General features: G+C 39.2%; 1 protein-coding gene across 1 annotated transcript in view; it reads right to left on the bottom strand.

Moving 5' to 3' along the window:
- Positions 1-3,899: 3,899 nt before the first annotated feature.
- PIP4K2A (phosphatidylinositol-5-phosphate 4-kinase type 2 alpha) overlaps positions 3,900-17,998 on the bottom strand; it is a 109,121-nt gene continuing 95,022 nt past the window's right edge. The window contains exons 7-10 of the mRNA XM_080579939.1: positions 12,499-12,612; positions 8,941-9,184; positions 8,070-8,173; positions 3,900-6,244 (exon numbers count right to left, since the gene is read on the bottom strand). Coding sequence (XP_080436065.1) covers positions 6,164-6,244; positions 8,070-8,173; positions 8,941-9,184; positions 12,499-12,612 — 543 coding nt within the window. The 3' untranslated portion in view covers positions 3,900-6,163. The remainder of the gene's footprint in view (positions 6,245-8,069; positions 8,174-8,940; positions 9,185-12,498; positions 12,613-17,998) is intronic.

The raw sequence follows: 17,998 nt of genomic DNA, 5'->3' as shown, positions 1-17,998 counted from the left end.
AAGAAGGGGGTAGATCAGCAGGCATGAGGACATGTTTCTGGTCTGTCAGAAGAAAATCCCATCCAAATAAGCAGTGCTTCCACAGACGCGTTTGGTTTATTGAAACGGCTGACAGCTGAAATTAGTGGCAACACTCAGAGAAACCCCTCAAGGCAGGGAATATTTTGTTGCTGTTACGTGGTTACAGGGTACAAAGGAAGACAGGGCCGGGCCCAGAGCGTGAAGTCCATCTGAGCACCATGTGCCTAGTTAAGGCTGGCACTAATTAGTCACACCTACTGGGGCAGAAAGGATCCTCAGGCACCACTTGAGCCCTAGCAGTTGGGCTAAGCAGGTGCATCTCGGGGGGCACGGGACTTTTCCCTAGCCAGAGTCCAACATGAGCCTTTCATCCACAGCTGGGGGAATGCAAACTTAATTTCTGTCAGCACAGAAGGCAGCTGGCCCTTGTGTTGGGTTTTGTATGCCAAATAGGCTGGGGACAGAAGAGTGTCTGAGATTCTCTTATAATGAAATGTTTTTTACGGATCCACTTAAAAGTACCTAAAAAGGAAAAGAAAGTAAAGAGCTTTGGCCTTGGGCTACTTACGCAGAGGCAAGGGGAAAGAGTGGGAATGGAGACAGGCAATGAGTTAAATCACGTCCCCGTCCTGTATGGCGTTGTCAAACTGCTGCAGAACACGAGGATTTCACAAACTCCATTTACTCCAGTAGGATACACCACGCAGCTACATAAAACAAGCCAGTATGAATTAATCAGGCTGACTGGGAGCAAAGCAGGAACCCTTTATATAAACTCAAGGCACACTGGGCAATAACTAAAATGTCCAAAAATTAGTCTGAGCACTGGGCAAGTGTAAATTTATGCCAGCTCACAAAGAAGTATTTTTCATATCTTAATTATCTATGACCAGATAATTATTTCATATTGTATCACTGACAGAGATGAGACTAGAAGCTTGGAGAATGGGGAATATCATTAGGAAAACAAAGATCGTGGTATCATTTGCTTTGGTAAAAAAGGAAGTAGTTGGTATTTTATTGCAGTTGTAGCAACAGCTACAGCCAAGCAGTATCTGTGTGCTCCTTTTGAGATTGTGTTCTGTTCGAACAGCAATCATCACAGTTTTGGGATTAGACAGTACATGGATTACTAGGAAAATCTCAAAATACATATTTGTAAATCTATTTATAAAATGTGACTGACAATTGAGAAGCACCATTTTATTTATTTGTTTATTTTTAATTGGGCATTAAGACGGAATAGGTCATTCTGTCTGGCTCAAACTATTTTGATTATTTTGTTAAATAAGGAAAGGAAATATTCAATTTAATATGTGCCAAAGCTAATATTTACATTGTTCAGTATATAAAGGCAGGATCGTATTAAGAGAGACTGAAAGAGGAAGAGAATAAACTGTTCTCAGGGCCTGCTGTAGATAGAACAAATATTAATGGGCTTAAATTGTAGTAATGTAGAGTCAGGAAAGATATTAGAAAGAAGTCTATCTAATGTTATAGCTAGTGAGGCCTGGGAAAGGCTAGCAGAGGGAAGCCATGGACCTGCCCTCACTGGTAAAGATTAAACCACTTCTTGCTATTGTTTATCTGCAGCTGGACTGCTCTGGGACAGACCATAACTCTTTCTTCAAGTCCTTGCCGGTTCTAATTTCCAATGCTTTTAATTAGGTTACTGTTAGATTGTGATTCTTAATCTCACACAAACCATCTTCACCACTTGAAGCTGCGGCTCTCAAGCTCTTTCTATCACTCGTTCATGCACATTCCCTTGTAGCACGGCACTGGATCTCTGATCCCTCGTGCAGCAGCCTACCATTACTGGCCACACGAGCCCAGAGCCAGCACTGCTGCAGCTGCGCAGCGCCTGCTCTTTGCTACGGCACCGCATTGTAGGGGGTGTGCTGGTTTCCTGAAACAACAGCTGGCACAGAGAAATTAAGATGGAAAGGAAGGAGTGAAGCGGATTTGTTCTCTAAGTTAACTGCTTTGTTTTTGTTTCTGTTCCCATTACATGAGAAGTGTGAAAGTTTGAAAGAAACCAAGAAGCAGGGGACAGCACACACAGAACAGACACTGAGTAACGGAGCACGAGAACATCACGATGACACGATTCCCTGTGCTGCGGTACTTGCTAACCTGTACTGCACTGGGAAAGGAGAGGTAAGCACAAGGGAGTAAGCTGGACGTTCAGATTATACGTTTACATTATGTAGTTTATGTAGAAGAATTGTTTCCATGAAATTTTAACATCTCTTTTGCTGCAGTCCCTGCATTAACGTGACAGTCGGCTCTCATACCCTGAATATCATCAGTGCTTTCAGGTTTTCTTCAAGTGAGAGAGAGAGAAAACATTTCATCAGAAAAGCTATTCTCTGCCTATGTATTGTCATATGCACACATTTCCTGAAGACAAGGGCCTTCAACTGCTTGCTGGAGCCAGCAGCCCCTGTCAAACACTGCTTGCCCTGTCGCAACCTCCCCTGAAGAGATTAGCAATCAGTCACCCCTGGTGATGCAGACCAGGCAGGAGGGGGATGCCCCTGTGCTGGGAGGCTGGGATGGGATGGGCAGGATGGCCACAGGTAGCTGCAGCCTTGTGAATCTCAGCTCTGTAACCACACGGAGACAACCGAGTGTCAGCAAGGGGACAGTGCTGTACCAACAGGAGCAGTTCCTCACTAAGAACCATCGCTTCAAAGGATGGGCTAGCTTAAAATTTAAATGTGCTTACTGCAAAGCGAAATTTAAGCATGTCCAGAAGTCTTAGGGAAAAAAAAGAGGAGAGCTCGACATGCTGTAAACAAGCAGTAACACCTCAGCTGCTGAGCAGTTTGTTGGAGCACGGCTGGAGCACGTTCTATCCCACTGTGCTGGGTTTGTATATTAGAAACTTTTATTGTATGAGCATCCATATTATAAAACCAGCACAGGAGTGTGGCAGCCTGGTCAGAGGATACTGCAGGTTTTTAAGTGACAAACACAGGGAACTGGCCTGGGAGCTTGCTATCCACCTCTAGCACATCCAAGTAACGCGCGCAGCAGTCCTTGAGCACCACGGTCATACTGAAGCCTAAACAGCTAGAACAGCTGTGTGATGTGCAGGCTTAGATTAATACTGGAGACATCATTAAATGAGTAATTAAGAAGATTCTCTCCCCTCCCTATCTCTTCACCCGCTTTTAATAGAATAGCTCCTCAACAGCCTTCCCTGTGGGGAACATCAGCTTTATCATTAAGTCTGTCAGGTGTATTTTATAGGTAAAAGTATTTCTGAAAACATTGTCTTGCTACGTCTGTGCCATAAACCAAGAAGAAGTAAAAAATGAGAAATGCATTAAGAGAATTAAAAGTCAGTCAGGATAAAGAAAAAAGGCACTTTTCTGCCATTTGCCTGGGCTGTGCGGTGCAGGCTGCATCATGTGCCAGAAGCCCTGACAAGCAAAGCCCTGAAATGCCCAGACATAAAGCCCTCCTTCCTCCCTGTGAATTATCCAGGCTTGTTCCCAAGTATTTTTTAAATAATTTGTTTAGCTTAAGGTCTTACACACATTAGCAAAGTTCTGCCAATCTTTATATCAATTAACTGTTGTGGGCCATCTTCCTTTTTCTGTAGCAATGCTAGGATTTAATGCATCGCACCGTCACTCACAAACCTCTGTATTTGTTCGTGGAGCACAGCCTAAACACAAAAAAGCAGAGGCTAAACATTTCAAGCCACTTAAGTAAGCATGGAAGGAGCAAGGTAAAATGTAATGCAAAAGTTTATAGTGTCTTCTTACGTTTTCTTTATGATATAGTCTACACGCTCATTTTAACATCCCAAGTTCATCTGTAAGTGATCAGAAATGTAGTTGAAACACAAGAACAGAAGATTTACCTAGTGAGTCATCAGAGTGCTTTATTTTATAAAGCCTTGCTCATGTTTGGAGTGTAATCTAAGCACTAACATACAATAATGAGTCTTCTTTGCCCTGTCCAAATAAACAGTTTATCAACAATAATGAGTGACAAAACTGCTACACAGACAAAAAGAATGCTTTGTTGTAAATTTCTAAAATTGTCTAAAAATGTACACTAATTGGCCGCAATTAAATATTTACTCAAAGTACGTGTACCTCATTTTTAGTTCAGGGTCTCGCTGTGGCCTCACGCTTTAAGAAGCCGCAGCGTACTTCAGGAAATGAAACACGGGTGATAAATGTAGACAACCGGGGTGTACAGGGAGAGAACAAAAAAAATACCAAGCCACAGTACCAACTTATTTAAATACATACAATACAAAAGTATACACATACATTACAGTGCTGCAGACATCACTAAGTCAAATGTAACAAAAAAAAAATCCTGAAGGAAAGGTAGGGGAAAGGAGAATAAAATTAGTACACAGCAACAGGGATAGTATTGCCTTTGGCCACTGAAGAGAGTGTAATGGGTTGCTATTGTATAGGCTCCTCTGCAGTAAAACACTACATACATTATGCACAGTTGCAGGCTTAACAGCACTGACATTAGTTATGGAGAAGGCATGCTGGCACTCCTGATTTGAGTTAGAAATGATGATGGGGAGGGTTTGACTTCTTTTAAATTGCCTATAAAATCTAACAATTTCAATAAAGAAATTTCAAAGGCACAGCTTTAGCACAGTGTATAAGTAGATAAACTTTAAGCATATGTAAATTTGTCTTTCAAGCATGGAGTCTTTCAGGGAAAAATACAAGAGAAGAAATACAATGTCGTGTTTTAAAAATTTTAAACAAGTTAAACATGATCAGCACAGTTTTAGGCAACGTACTATACAATCAAATTTGAGTAGATGGTAGGACAGGCCATTTTGTTGACGAAAGACGACCTTGGGAAGAATCCCTCTGCAATAACCTTTCTCTTTTTATTGTAAAAGAGTCTATCACGGAAGTGAGCGAAACATTCACTTTAGTACACTACTGCACGTTACACCTTGGAAGATGACAAACATTACTTCATTTGTACTGCAAAATAACTTTACATGTAAACTCAAAAATCATATATTGTACACAAGTCTGAAATTCAGAAATATCCCTGCTTTCCTAATAATGTAAACAGTAAAATTCAGGGTTATTTTTTAGAGGGATAATCTATAATAAAATACCACTGTTTAAACAGTACAACATAAGCATTTAAACTTCAAATTCCCATTAAATTACAAGAGAATGGAGTTTCTATCAGTATGCACATCTCTCGTGGGTGAAAGATGTAGCTACTATTGCCCAAAACTATGCGCTTCTTCAAATAAGCTTTTTTCCACTTGTAACATTATTAGTTCCTATATTGCAAGAATATAAAACAAATGAAAACTTCAGGTAACAAAGTAAAAGAAGCAAGGTTTTTCCCTTAACATAAGTTTACTGTAGCAAAAATGTACACACAGCATGAATTACATGTTAGCTCTTCGTAAGATAAGAGACATCAGCTCTCAGGTGTCTGAAAGCCTGAACTTCCTGATGCAATGTGCTGAAAAAAAAAGGGAAAAAAAAGGGAGACAGAGGGAAAAAAAAAAGAAAAAAAAAAAAAAAAGAAAAAATCCAACTGCAGTGAACCTGATGGGAAAAGCCTCCGGCACCAAGGGCTTACTGTTGCAGCTGTTTTTTAAGGAGTGCCAGTGTGCATGGTGTAAGTGTAACATTCGCAGTAAGGTTTTTATTATTATCATCATCATCATGAATACTGTCATGTATCTTTTAGTTCAAAAAATAAACTGATCCACAGTTTACAATTTGATATCAATATTGTAGATTTAACATGCATTTACTCTTCCCCACCCCCACCCCACACCTCTTTGCTCATTTATTCCGTTTCAGCTGGTAGCATCAGAGTATGACTGTCACAGTGCACTCTGAGTAAGCTGTTCTATTTATTTAATTTAATTATTATTATTATTTTTTTTTTGCACACACAAAAGAGTCAGAAATAGCTAGAACTATGCTGGGAATATCAGGCAGCTGTTAAAGCGAGTATTCCACCCCACTTCAGTCATCTTTGCCAGCAGATGTAAACAAAGGGGTTGCTTTCTGCAAGATGAGCACTTCTCTGAGTTCCTTTTTTCCGTACACTTGTAGCCACTGCTGTTGTCCCCAGGTCTTGTGTCTGTCCCATGTAACATGATAGGTTACGTCAAGATGTTAGCAATAAAGTCCAAGAAGCGCTTTGAATACTGTTCAGGATTAACGGTTGAAATTTCTGCACCAGCCTACGCGGAGAATTGGGAGGGAAGAGGAAAGAAGGAAGAACAAGTGTTTTATTTGATGCTTTGTCACGGACAGTGTTACTTAACGCACTTCATTTGCAGTCTCAGGACCAGGTACTACACATACAAAATCTAATAACCCCGGCAAGCAGAATCTTAACGATGCTCTCCAGGCTCCAAGCCAGGACAGGGACGCTAGTATGGTGGTTGGTGCTCACCACCATAACCCTACAATATCCACCTTCCATTTCTGAATAGCATTCTTTGCTCCTCTTTATTTTCACTGTACTTCAGTCTCCTGCATAATTTCTACCACATTCATTTAACCACGTTATCCACAGATTCTGGTCTCTTGAGCAGCGGTGTCTTCATGGTGAGAAGACTGAACTACTGTAGTCAGATCTGGTGTGTCACTACTTGCTTAATGTGTATTGCTATCTGAATACTAATTTACCTGCTTTGGAATACATGCTAACAACAAGTAACTTTTTTTTTTTTTTAACATATATTAATCTAAACCTGCACTCCCTGAAGAAGCTGTACAATTGCTACTTCAATGATGTCATAGTTTCATTCGTATTTTTTATTGGACATTTTCAGAGAATTAGTCATTTATATTAGTCATTAGTCCTTTATATTTATAGTTCCTCATTTTACAAAAGGGAAAAAATGCATGCATGCAATTACTGAACAAACTTCAGTGTCAGGTGGCTGAGGATGTAGACAGTGAAAGAAACAAAATGTTTACACAAAAGTAATGTTCTGTAGTAAGTTCTAATCACAGTCAGCTTCCACGATCATAGCTGCTATTTACAATATTACTTTATCCCTTATTTAAGCCAGAAGCATGATTTTTAAGTCTGCTACATTCAACGTTAATTAGTAATTGCCAGATAATGGTCCGTGTCAACTTTCATCTGCTTTGAGAGCACAGAGATTAATGAACACGTTGTTTTGGAGAGACAAAAAACACCTTCTGCAAGCCTGTCCAGGGCTTATTGCTAAGTGTTCTAAATCACCTTCTGCTGGAAACCGAAAAGCTCTGAACTCTTTGGTTAAACCCCCCCACAGTGCCCTGATCCTTAGATACTTAGACAGAGGGGCTTTGGCCTCATAGACGATAAAGTTCTTTTTAAAGAGTTTATGAAATTTGAACATTAAATCACTATATGGTGATAATGGAAGATACCAATCTTAATTCTGTAAGACTGGGCTGCTTCACCACGATTCTTTGGTGTCTGCTGCTGGACAGCAATTTCAGTCAAAAATAAATTAATGGTAGTCAAACAGGAGCCTTCATTGAATAGTATCCAAGTATTTGATATGTACATTTTATACTTAATTTTGCAAAGTGGACTTTTTAAAATATATTTTAAATATATATTTTTAATGAAACCTTGTAAAGTGAGCCACATTATATGCTGAGGAATTAACTTTCAGCAGGCTATACCCAATAATGAAACCATCACTAGGGAACTGCATCTAGAATAAGATTCACAACAGCTTTCACAGAACTGTATACTACTACAAGTGCCTGGTGAACAGCTTTGATTGCAATAATAAGGTGCATCACACAAATATAGTACAAAGTCCTAAATAGGCAGCATCTCATTAGTCTTCATTATTGGTAAGAAATATGTGTACAGCTGAAATGGGACTTTTACTTGTAGTATGTGATGTGTAGCAGTTACTCTGTACTTTTGTATTACTTATGAAACCAGGAATAAACAATTTCCCCTTTCCACAGATCTCCTAGACTGTGTACTAAACAACAAAAATGCAGAACTATAAATGGTACCAGACAAAAAATATAACAACAGATACTTACCCCATGCTTTACCGTTTTTGCAGCATGAGCAGCTTTCTTTTTTGCATCATAATGAGTAAGAATGTCAATAATGGCCATAAAGTATATTTCCTTCCTAGGTGCATCTGCAAAGGGCAAGTACGTGACAGTAAGAATGACTTTTGAGACATCTTAGTCATGAGTCCTCCTTCTAACAAAGGAGACTTGGTAAAGATCAGTCAGCAGCTCAGGCAGGTTAATGTCAGTCAGAATCACAGTTTTATAAAGACCACAGGCTCAAGATGTTCTTAATTGAGACTTTAACTGCACTCGAACATGAGTCAACCCCCCCCCCCCCAAATGAGTGCAAAATAAAACACCAGCATACAGAAATAGGAATTATTGCTCACTTAATGTGGATTTCAAGTTCCTTCATAGTTATGTAAACAAGTAGGGAAAAACTAAGTTTTTTTATGAAAGGTAGTGCTTCTGAGTCAAGAAGAACATACATACTTTATTTATAAATAAGAACACGTATTTATTAAATGCTGATGAAAAAATAAACAACTTTCCTGTCTTGAACAGCTGCTGAGAACTGCAGTGTCTGAACAGGTAAGCCAGTATATGGGTTGATTGTGCAGTAGGTGAACTACTTGACTGCATCCCCACACATCACAATATCTAAGAAATACGTTCAGTACCAAAGCTGAGCATTACAGATGTCTTCTGCTTTCGCCAAACAGCTTGGTGAAAAAGTTTGATGTTTGCTTACACCAAACAGCTATCAATTTCCTCTCCTACAGAGTGAATTTATATTGTGCAACGTAACTTTGCTTTTACGTGGTTGTGAGATGTTAGGATTCTGGTGCAAGAATCAAAATATCTTAACATCCAAATGTTTATTACTGCTTACTTTCATGGGATTTTATTCCATAAACATCAATAGCTGGATCAAACTCCCCTGGAGCCAAAGGCAACGAGCTGTTCAGCGTATTTCCTGGGCTGTCCGGAGGAGTTCCAATAGGGTGGGTCCCATCACTTTCACCTTCGTCTTCTCCATCGTTCTCTTCACACTCTACTTCTTCTTGTTCAGCTCTTTCAACATCATGAATTCCAACCAGCAAGCTGTAGTCCATGAGTTTTAGCTGAGCAAGGAACTAGGAAGTGATAATAAGCAATTTATCAATATCACAGAAAAACATAAGATCAACTTTCAAATACAAGAAGTTACACAATGCCATCAGTCGAGGACATCAGTGCTTCTGAGAGGAGCAAAATGGAGGATTAAGTGATAAAGCTAGTAAAAAGATACTTGAATTTATTAAGATATACTAACAGCACACAGGTCACTTGCAACTTATATTGAAAAAAGCTGTAGGACACTCTCCCAAAATCCTCAGGGAAAAGTAATTTTTCATGTGGTGAAGACCAGTATCTGTCATTCCAGTCTGGTGTTTTAATTAGGGCTACTCTGCTAACCGCCCGGTGCCACACCAGCCTCCATGCATCAGGCTCATTGGCTGCTAGAGCTGGTGCTACGTCTGCCTCCTCACGCCCTTTCCAGCCTTGTTAAAGAATCAAGCCAAAATGTTTAAATATTCCTGCAGTGGAAATGTAGTGAAGGTTTACATCAAGAAGAAATGGAGCAGTGCTATATTCTCTTCAGAATGAAAGGCTCCCAGTGTAAGTCACATAAGCAAAATGTGAATGTGAATGAAAGGGTATTTTTGAATAAAGGTGAGTTTGAAGAAAACTGGAAAATGAATACAGTTGCCATATAGACAAATTGTTATTTCAATCGACTGGAACAGAGTAAGGCAGGAAGTTAAGAGAGGGAGATGGAAATAAGAGATGTATAAAAGCAAGAAGAAGGGATAAACAGTTCAAGGGGTGAGGGGCAGGCAGGGCAGTGCTGTGCTGCAGCTTCAAAGCGATCCTGGGATTTTGAACTTGCCATAGGATGACCCGTGGAGCCTCTGCTTACGATATGCACAAAGAGAGCCTGAAAATACAAATTGATTCAGCTTTTAGAAGCTCTAAAGGGCTACAAAACAGAAGTTAGAGCAGACCAGAGGAGAAGGGATTTAAGCCAGACTTTGGAATAGCAGCAAGGATAAATGAGTATAAAAACATGGGGAAATAAGAAACGACAGTCAAAATCCTGATTCTGAGGAGAGAGGAATCAGAGATAACAACGTGACTCTGAATTCAAGTGCCAGAAATACATTACAAAGAGTGAGATTGAGAAGAGGTTTTAAGAAGAAAGAAGAAATTGGTTTCTAACCATTTCAGTATAATAATGCAGAAGATTGTTCACAAGACTAGAAGAGATCTGAGCTGGAAGAGATGATATACAATGATATACAAGAAGAACAGATGAGATTGGCCAAAGGCGATGGAGTGGAAAGTGAAGGAGTGGAAAGACTCCAGGCACATCATTAGGTACTTGATAAATATCAAGAGAGAGAGGAGAAAAATCTACCAATAACCATAAAAAATAGCATGAAAGAGAACAGACCCTTGGGAAGAAGAGTGAACTGCAAATTAGAAGAAAATGGGTCTTCGGGAAAAAAAAAAAGTGTGCTGCTGATGACAGCAAAAAGATTTAGGAAGATCAGCACAAAGAAAAGATCATCTGATTTAAAGTGGAAAAAATACCCTGATGTGCTTTTTCTCAGGACAGTTTCAGTGGAATGAGACAGCAGGAAAATGAAGCAGGAACAAACTGAGAAAAGTCACAGACAAGAAGCCATCAAAACAGCAGCAATGTGCCTGTTTGAACACAAGAAAGAGATGTAAGAATCGATTATGAGAGAAATACAGTACAACAAAAATATTTAATGACAAAAAAGAATGGATACAAAGTCATATACTTAAAAAAACTACTCCATAGTATGTTTAACAGGAAATAGTGGTCCATAAGATACTCATATGCTAAGTGTTGTGCATTTTTTTTTCATTGTGGTAAAATCTGAGTGCCTAATATTAGGTACAAAGTGCATGCTATTAGTCGTCTAGCAAGGGCAGAAGGACCAGTAAAAGCAAAACAAGGCTGAGGAATAGGTTGCTGTTGTTAAAATCAGGTGTCAGATCACTTCACACTAGTGGTGCACATTATGTTTAACTATACTCTGTATAAATTTCAAAACCATAAAACACAGCCTCTCAAGACATTATCTGGAATCTGCCATTGTATTTACAATCCAGTAAATGATGTAGAAGATAGCACACACAGTCCACATTCTGCAACAATGAAGTATCTTCTCTATTCCTTGCACATGTTTAAGATCTTGTCTGCAACCTGCTTAATGTAAAAGCTTTAGTCAGCAACTGCAGTACGTTAAAAGGGCACAAAAGTTTAGCTCAAATATACCTATCTCTAGAGCTGTGACATTGACAGCAGTTTTCTAGTGCAATGCTCCAAATATAAAATAAGCACATATCGATATTTCACAAAATACTTACGTTTTCATAATTATCATCATCATACATTTCTCATCATTATGATAATGGGAAATCAGATTTCTTCAAAAGCAAATGATTGTGAATTCTAAAGTTCCAGTATTGTGTTCAACTATTGAGCTTTTAACAACACTCAGACACAGATCTGAAGAACTACACCAGTCAATTCACAGAGCCGTTCTGATAAAAACAGCTGAAAGCATTATTAAGTCACAGAAACATCTTACTATCAGGTCTCTTCCAACAAGGCAAACAGATCTTAGGCTTTGAGTATAGGGACTGCAAAACACTGTGCTTAGTGATAATATTTTGACTTACGGAAACTGAAGCCAAGTTATATGAAGTAGACAACCCAAAATTTGGTTTACTTGCTGAGTAGCTAAATCAGTTATAATAAATATTACATTAAATTCATATAGTAACACTTTTCTATTAACTACTGACTACATTCAGCCAATTACAAATTTATGATATGACTGCACTATGATAATGAGTCCACCTGCTGTACACAAACTTCTGAGGCACTCTGTTCTGGTGATATAAAAGAAGATTTAAAACTGGATTACTAATATAAAGCAAATAGAGCATCACAACTGTAAGCAGGGGAAGCTACATTCTCTGCTACAGACTACAGTCCATTTATGGATCCAGCTTAAGTCAGGTAGTCTTGGTGTACCTCCACCCGTAAAATACAACCAGCAATACTCACCAGGGGCATTTGGAGGTACTATGCTTGTAAAGCACTTATGTACCAAGTAGTACCATCAGTTTAACATCGCATCATCAAGGCAGGGACAAAGTATGGCCATCAGCTATGCCATCAAGCCATTTATCACATCAGCAAAAGTAGTGATCAACTCCTGAAAGTTTAAATTATGTTTCATTTTAAACAGTCAGTGCTTATAGTCTTGCAAACAAGAGCTTTCATTTATGAATTACAGGTATGGTTTCCTGGGCTAGCTGTAATTTGGCACGTATTTTTACTACATATGAACAGGTGTACTCTTACCTCAACGTCCTTTTTGAGCTTCTCAAGGAACATCTTTTTGTTATTTTCATCAATGTGAATCTTTTGGCCATCATTAATAAAATCATTGTCTTTGAATGTCGGCAACTCTTTGGCCTAAAATAAACAAAAACTACTGTAAGAGTCAGAACGCAAACAGAAGCACATTGAAGTTGCTGGTTCAGCATGGGTACAGAGCAAAAGCTTCCCCAACCCCACCAGAGCTAAACCTTCAAGCCTTCCAAAGTTCAAAAGGCTCTCCAAGGCCCAAAAGAGGGCATTAGCGAGCTGTCACAGCTGAAGGCCCCACCACTGCTTCTGCAGTTGAAGCAAACACACCTCCACTGCATGCAGCTGTTCATAACTGCAAACAGAAACCCGTTTCCTTGGTTTATCAATGCCGTGAATAGCCTAGAAGGTGTATGTTTACTGGGAATGATGTAAATTTTAGTGAGACAAAATATCAAACTCAGCACTTCATTTGCATCTAACCTTCAAGTCCATGCTTCTTCCAAGATGTCATTTGTCAACGTGACTGACAATAAGTGAAGTTGAAACACAATCTGTACCTCATAACAAAGCACTTCTGCACCAGATCTTATAGATTTAGCCGGATTGGATTACATTTTATGTAGCCACCTCAACGTTTGTAAGTGCCTAATACCAAATAACTGTTTATAAAGTATCAAGTGAACATGAATTATGTAATGCTGCTTAGAAGTGGTGAATGTCAGAGAAGATCGCTGCCTTTTAAATATGTAATTAAATATTCTTGTGATGGGAGCATTAGTTGAATATCTTCATCTTTAACTCTCCCACGAAGCGATTTGCAACAGCATTAAGGAAAGCCAGAAACTCTCACATGAGCACTGCAGATACAGTAACCACTGGTTTTAGCACTAAGACCCCCAAGTGGGCTCTGTTTTCAGAGGGCAATGACTGAAAGCTCACTTTCAAGAAACAGCAAACCAACGTAACAAGGAAAAACCCAGTTTCTCTGGGGTATTTGGTCAAGCAACCCAGAAGTAATAGTAACTTCTGCAATCAGAGCCTTGAAAAAATTTGCCCATTAAGACTGATGAACAGCCTTTCTCCCTGCCCTCACCTTTAATAAACATTAGAGAAGAAAAGGGTTGGTTTACGCAGTAAATGTTGCAGAACACCTCAGTGTTAGTCTTCATATGCAAGTCTTTCCACTAGGAATGGAAGGCAGCTAGCAGCAGCCTGCTGGAATGGCCTCCAGGAGTTTAATCAGTAAGACACTGCTTGCAAATTTAACATGGACAATTATTTTTCTTTAAAAGTTTATTTTCTTTCTACAACACAGTAAGGAAAAGCATCACCAAGGTACTTTTCTCCCAAACATATGTCTTGGATTGCACTGCCTTAAAATGTGAGTATCAGAGCAGACCCTGCAATGCCCTTCTGCATCTTCCTAATGGGTAAAAGTTCCTTCTGCTGTTGGGCTGTGCACACAGGTGGCTCAGTTCCCTGACTGTCCGAAATTATTTTCTTGGACCTGGAATTCATGAATTGCTGAAGATCCCACCATACTCCATTTGTTTAGAGAAGTGACGCTTCTCTTTCAATAACTGCCCCAAAGATTTAAACAGTTGCATAAGATTTTAGTAGTTATGAATCCACGTTAAATCCATTGCACCTACGAACTTTGCAAAAAACTAAGGTCCGTGCCTCACTGCTCTGACTCGTTACCGCGTCGCGTCAGGAATTTTATGATGTATTAGAATACCCTCTAGTGTTGCTCCAGAGACTCCGTCTATTTTAGCTGAAAAATAAGAGGAAAACCCCGCCTCAGGCAGCTGAGATGGAAGCACAGCCGTGCGTCCAGCCCACACGGCTTCCCTGCACGAGTCGTTCTGAAGCACGCGGCTGCTTTGCTCGCAGGCACCGTTAGGTGCTCCTTAAAGCAAACAGCGGATTGTTTACTGCTCTACGACAGCACGGTGGGCATCGATTTTCCTTCTGGCCTACACAGTAAGTGGTTTAGGACGAAGAAGAGTGGGGGAAATATCAGATAAGCATTCTGGACTGGCAGCTGCAGGGATTATCAGACGCGACTGAGCAAACTGCCCCACAGACGAGGGCTAACTCCGCAGAGGCGGGGCTGAGGATCCAGGGATGCTGCCAAGGCCAGGGGATGGAATCCAACGCGTGGGATGATTAAGAATGGAGAGGAGATTTGGATGAATTAATTTAGGCTGGAACAATAATGAAAAGAATGCAGGAAACCAAGCGCCCTTCCCTTTTAGCACCAAAATCACTGAAACGTCCTTATCTTAGATTATCTTTGCACCTAGTATATCCCACTAGGCAGAGGTTAAAGTGAAACAAGCCCATCGATTCTGAAAAAAAACCTATTAATGCTGTTTAAAACTGGGGGAGGCAAGGAGGAAGGATGTGCCTGTGGTTAAGACACTGACATGTAGGTTCAGCGCCAGGCCCTGCCGCAGACTTCCTGCACAACGCCGGAGCAGCTGATGAGACCCTGCTGGGGTGGGAGGGGAGGCGTGCTTTTCCTCTGAGGGCAGGCCTGCCTTCAGTAAAAATAAACCTAAATTGCAAACAGCGTTTTGGGAAGATATTATGATCCAGTAGCGCAGGTACCACACGCCACCCTCACCTTGCCAGTAAGCTATTTTTAATAAAACTGAGCTACCAAATCTGACACAGCTGCATCTTTTGCCTGTCATCACAAGGCAAGGGGCGCTCCCAAGGACGTTCAGGGCAGTGAATCAGCTCTCCCAAAAGCTGGACTCTTACCAGCCTTGTAGCCTCCCCCGTCCTCAGTAATCGCCCTGAGGATTTTTATCTGAGGTCATGTTTCTTCACCTTCATTCTTCAAATGCCCAGAGCAGTGAAGACTTGGCAAATACGGACCAGAAGAAATCAAAAAGCCAAAACTGACGCATGGAAACAAAAGGGAGGAAGTAAAAGCAGCAGGTACAACATAAGAAACAGGAGCTAAAAAGCTATGTGTCGGTGGATGCTCTCTCACCACGTCACTTGTATGATGCCTCCCAGCCTGGTCTATTCCTTTACTAGACAAAGATTTTTTTTTTCTTTTTCTTTTTTTCCTGTGCTAGGCAATATAACTCCACATTTACTTAAACCTTAATAGCCCTAGGGTACTGTTGCAATACCAAATAGTACTCCTGACAGCCAGCACAAGTAGCAATTCTAGTAGCACTTATGCTGAAATTAATGGCTTAAAGTTAATTTGTGAATTTAGGAATTAACGCCCATGAAATATGCAACCAGGAGGGGCTCTAGTAGTTATTTAAAATTCTTAATGTATGTATTCTTACTGAAAAATTCGAACACGGACATTTTCCTCTTATGCACTTGAATAAATACAAAGAAAACCACATTGTGGCAGTTTGAAACACTATCTGAACGAAAAAACTGAGACTTTGCTTTAATGAAATAATTGATATGATCAATTTTTAATGAAGTCTCAAATATTTCCAATGAAGCAAAATCCTTGTTGGAAAAAGATTCTCCTAGAATGTAATTCATTATAATGAACATATTACTATCATTAAAGAACTAAATATTTTAAGAGCTGCACAGGAGATGAACATCTAACTACTTCCACTAAATTAATAATAGATTTTCTTTCTGAACCACCTCCATCATTTTTAATCCCCTACTTAAAGATGCAAGGAAGGCATACATAGACAAACATAGATTTTACAAATACAAAGTATTTATTTACTAAAAAAGCATGCTACCAACACACTTCAGGTTTGCATTCTAAAGTTTGCCATGGTCACAGACAGTTTTAGTGACAGGAAAGTTTTACTGTCTTTCAAAAGGCTGAAAAGCAATAAAGGTTTATTTGACTAAGAAGACAGAATATGTAAAGCCAGATACAAAAACTAAAATTACTGTGAAACAGTCCACTGACTTAATGTTTTTGTAAAAAAAAATATTGAAAGGTAAGAACCAGAGGTAAGGTTTAATTTCAGTGTGAACAAGGATCTAGTTTTTGCAGATTTCTTATAGGTCTCAATTCAGCATATTAAATATTAATATCCCAATATTAAAATGAAGATTTTTTTTTCCAAAGGGATTTTTGTACATCATGACCTCGAATAATGATCCTGGCTAGTATTAATGCTGGTATTTTGGAAGAAGTTTGCTAAAATAGCTGTGGGACAGCTAAGTTTGAGAGTCTTTGACTGGAGAAGAAGAAAAGACTAACTTCACAACCTGGCAGCAATTCCTCACCTAGCAAAAGCAAACATTAGATTACAGGAGAAATGTTTCATGGCAATCCTTTTTGTTTGGAACTAGTTGCCAGCTAAGCTATTCACAGAGGTAATAACTGACAAAATTGGGCTGATAGTTTATAACTTTTGGAAGTGGTATAGAACATCTGCCAGGAGCGATGTTCCACACCCTAGGCTTCCTTTCACAGTGAATGGCTCCCATGCACTTAAAAAAAATATTTTATATTTAGTAAGTTAGATTAACTTTAAATTTACCGTGCTTACCAGCATACACAGCATTTTAAAAAGGATATTATGCTACATATAGTTTGCAATAGTTTGGCACAGGTAGTTTTGAACTGAGACAAAAGTCTGAGGTCACCAGATCCGCAAGAAGAATAACTGGAGCCTCCTATGGAAGTCTGCAGCATTTGGCGTCACGGGATTGCAAATGGCAAAGGAAATAGAGATGTAACCCCAAAAATGGGATTTGAGAGGGAACACTGGAATAGTTTTAAAAGCTACCAGAGAGGTTTTTGTAGGACAAAAGATTGTGCAAGAAGTTGGATTAGGAATTCAAGCATGTACCAGAATAGTAGCTATACAGCTTTTAAATGCTCAGGAAAATGCATGCACAATTATCCCTAAAGTTAATGTTTTCCTACTGCAAAACAAACATGCAACATATAATGCAAGACAAATCTGTTGTTTTTATTTTATTTTATTTTTTTTTAATATATGGAAAACAGACTTTTAAAAAAATAAACAAACAAAACCCCAAAACCAACCTAACAAAGGGAAAATAATGACTTGTTTTGAAAAACAGCAAGGGTTAGTGTCATGTGAAGGCTGAACACTGAAAAAGGAATCTGAACTCTGAATGTTTATTGCTGTCTTTGCAATGTATTGCAGTGTGAAGTTATAAACTCTGTATATGCCCACTTTAGATTCATTTCACAGAGAAGACATGCTTCACGCCTGTTGTGTGAGATTGGCATATGAAGCAGATTGAAATCATTAAAAGAAGTAAGTAAAAAATGCTGTTCTGGCATTAGCAAATTTTAAATTAGCATGAAAAAAAAAGCTCAGTTTTGAGTATGATCTACCTTGGATCAAGTTTTACCTATTGACATCAGAAGAAAAAGGGTAAGCTTGTAAACAAGTAAACTTGTTGCTATGCTCCTGTGCCAAAATCCTAAAAGAAAAATTGTCCTCTCAGAAATCAGGTAAGTTAAGTACAATATGTTGTAATGTTAAGATACAAAGTTAAG

The sequence above is a fragment of the Anser brachyrhynchus genome, assembly GCF_964034855.1.
Source record: "Anser brachyrhynchus genome assembly, chromosome: 2".
Classification (NCBI taxonomy): Eukaryota; Metazoa; Chordata; class Aves; order Anseriformes; family Anatidae; genus Anser; species Anser brachyrhynchus.
Note: the sequence above shows the minus strand (reverse complement) of the source record. Positions and strands in the feature narration are given on the sequence as shown.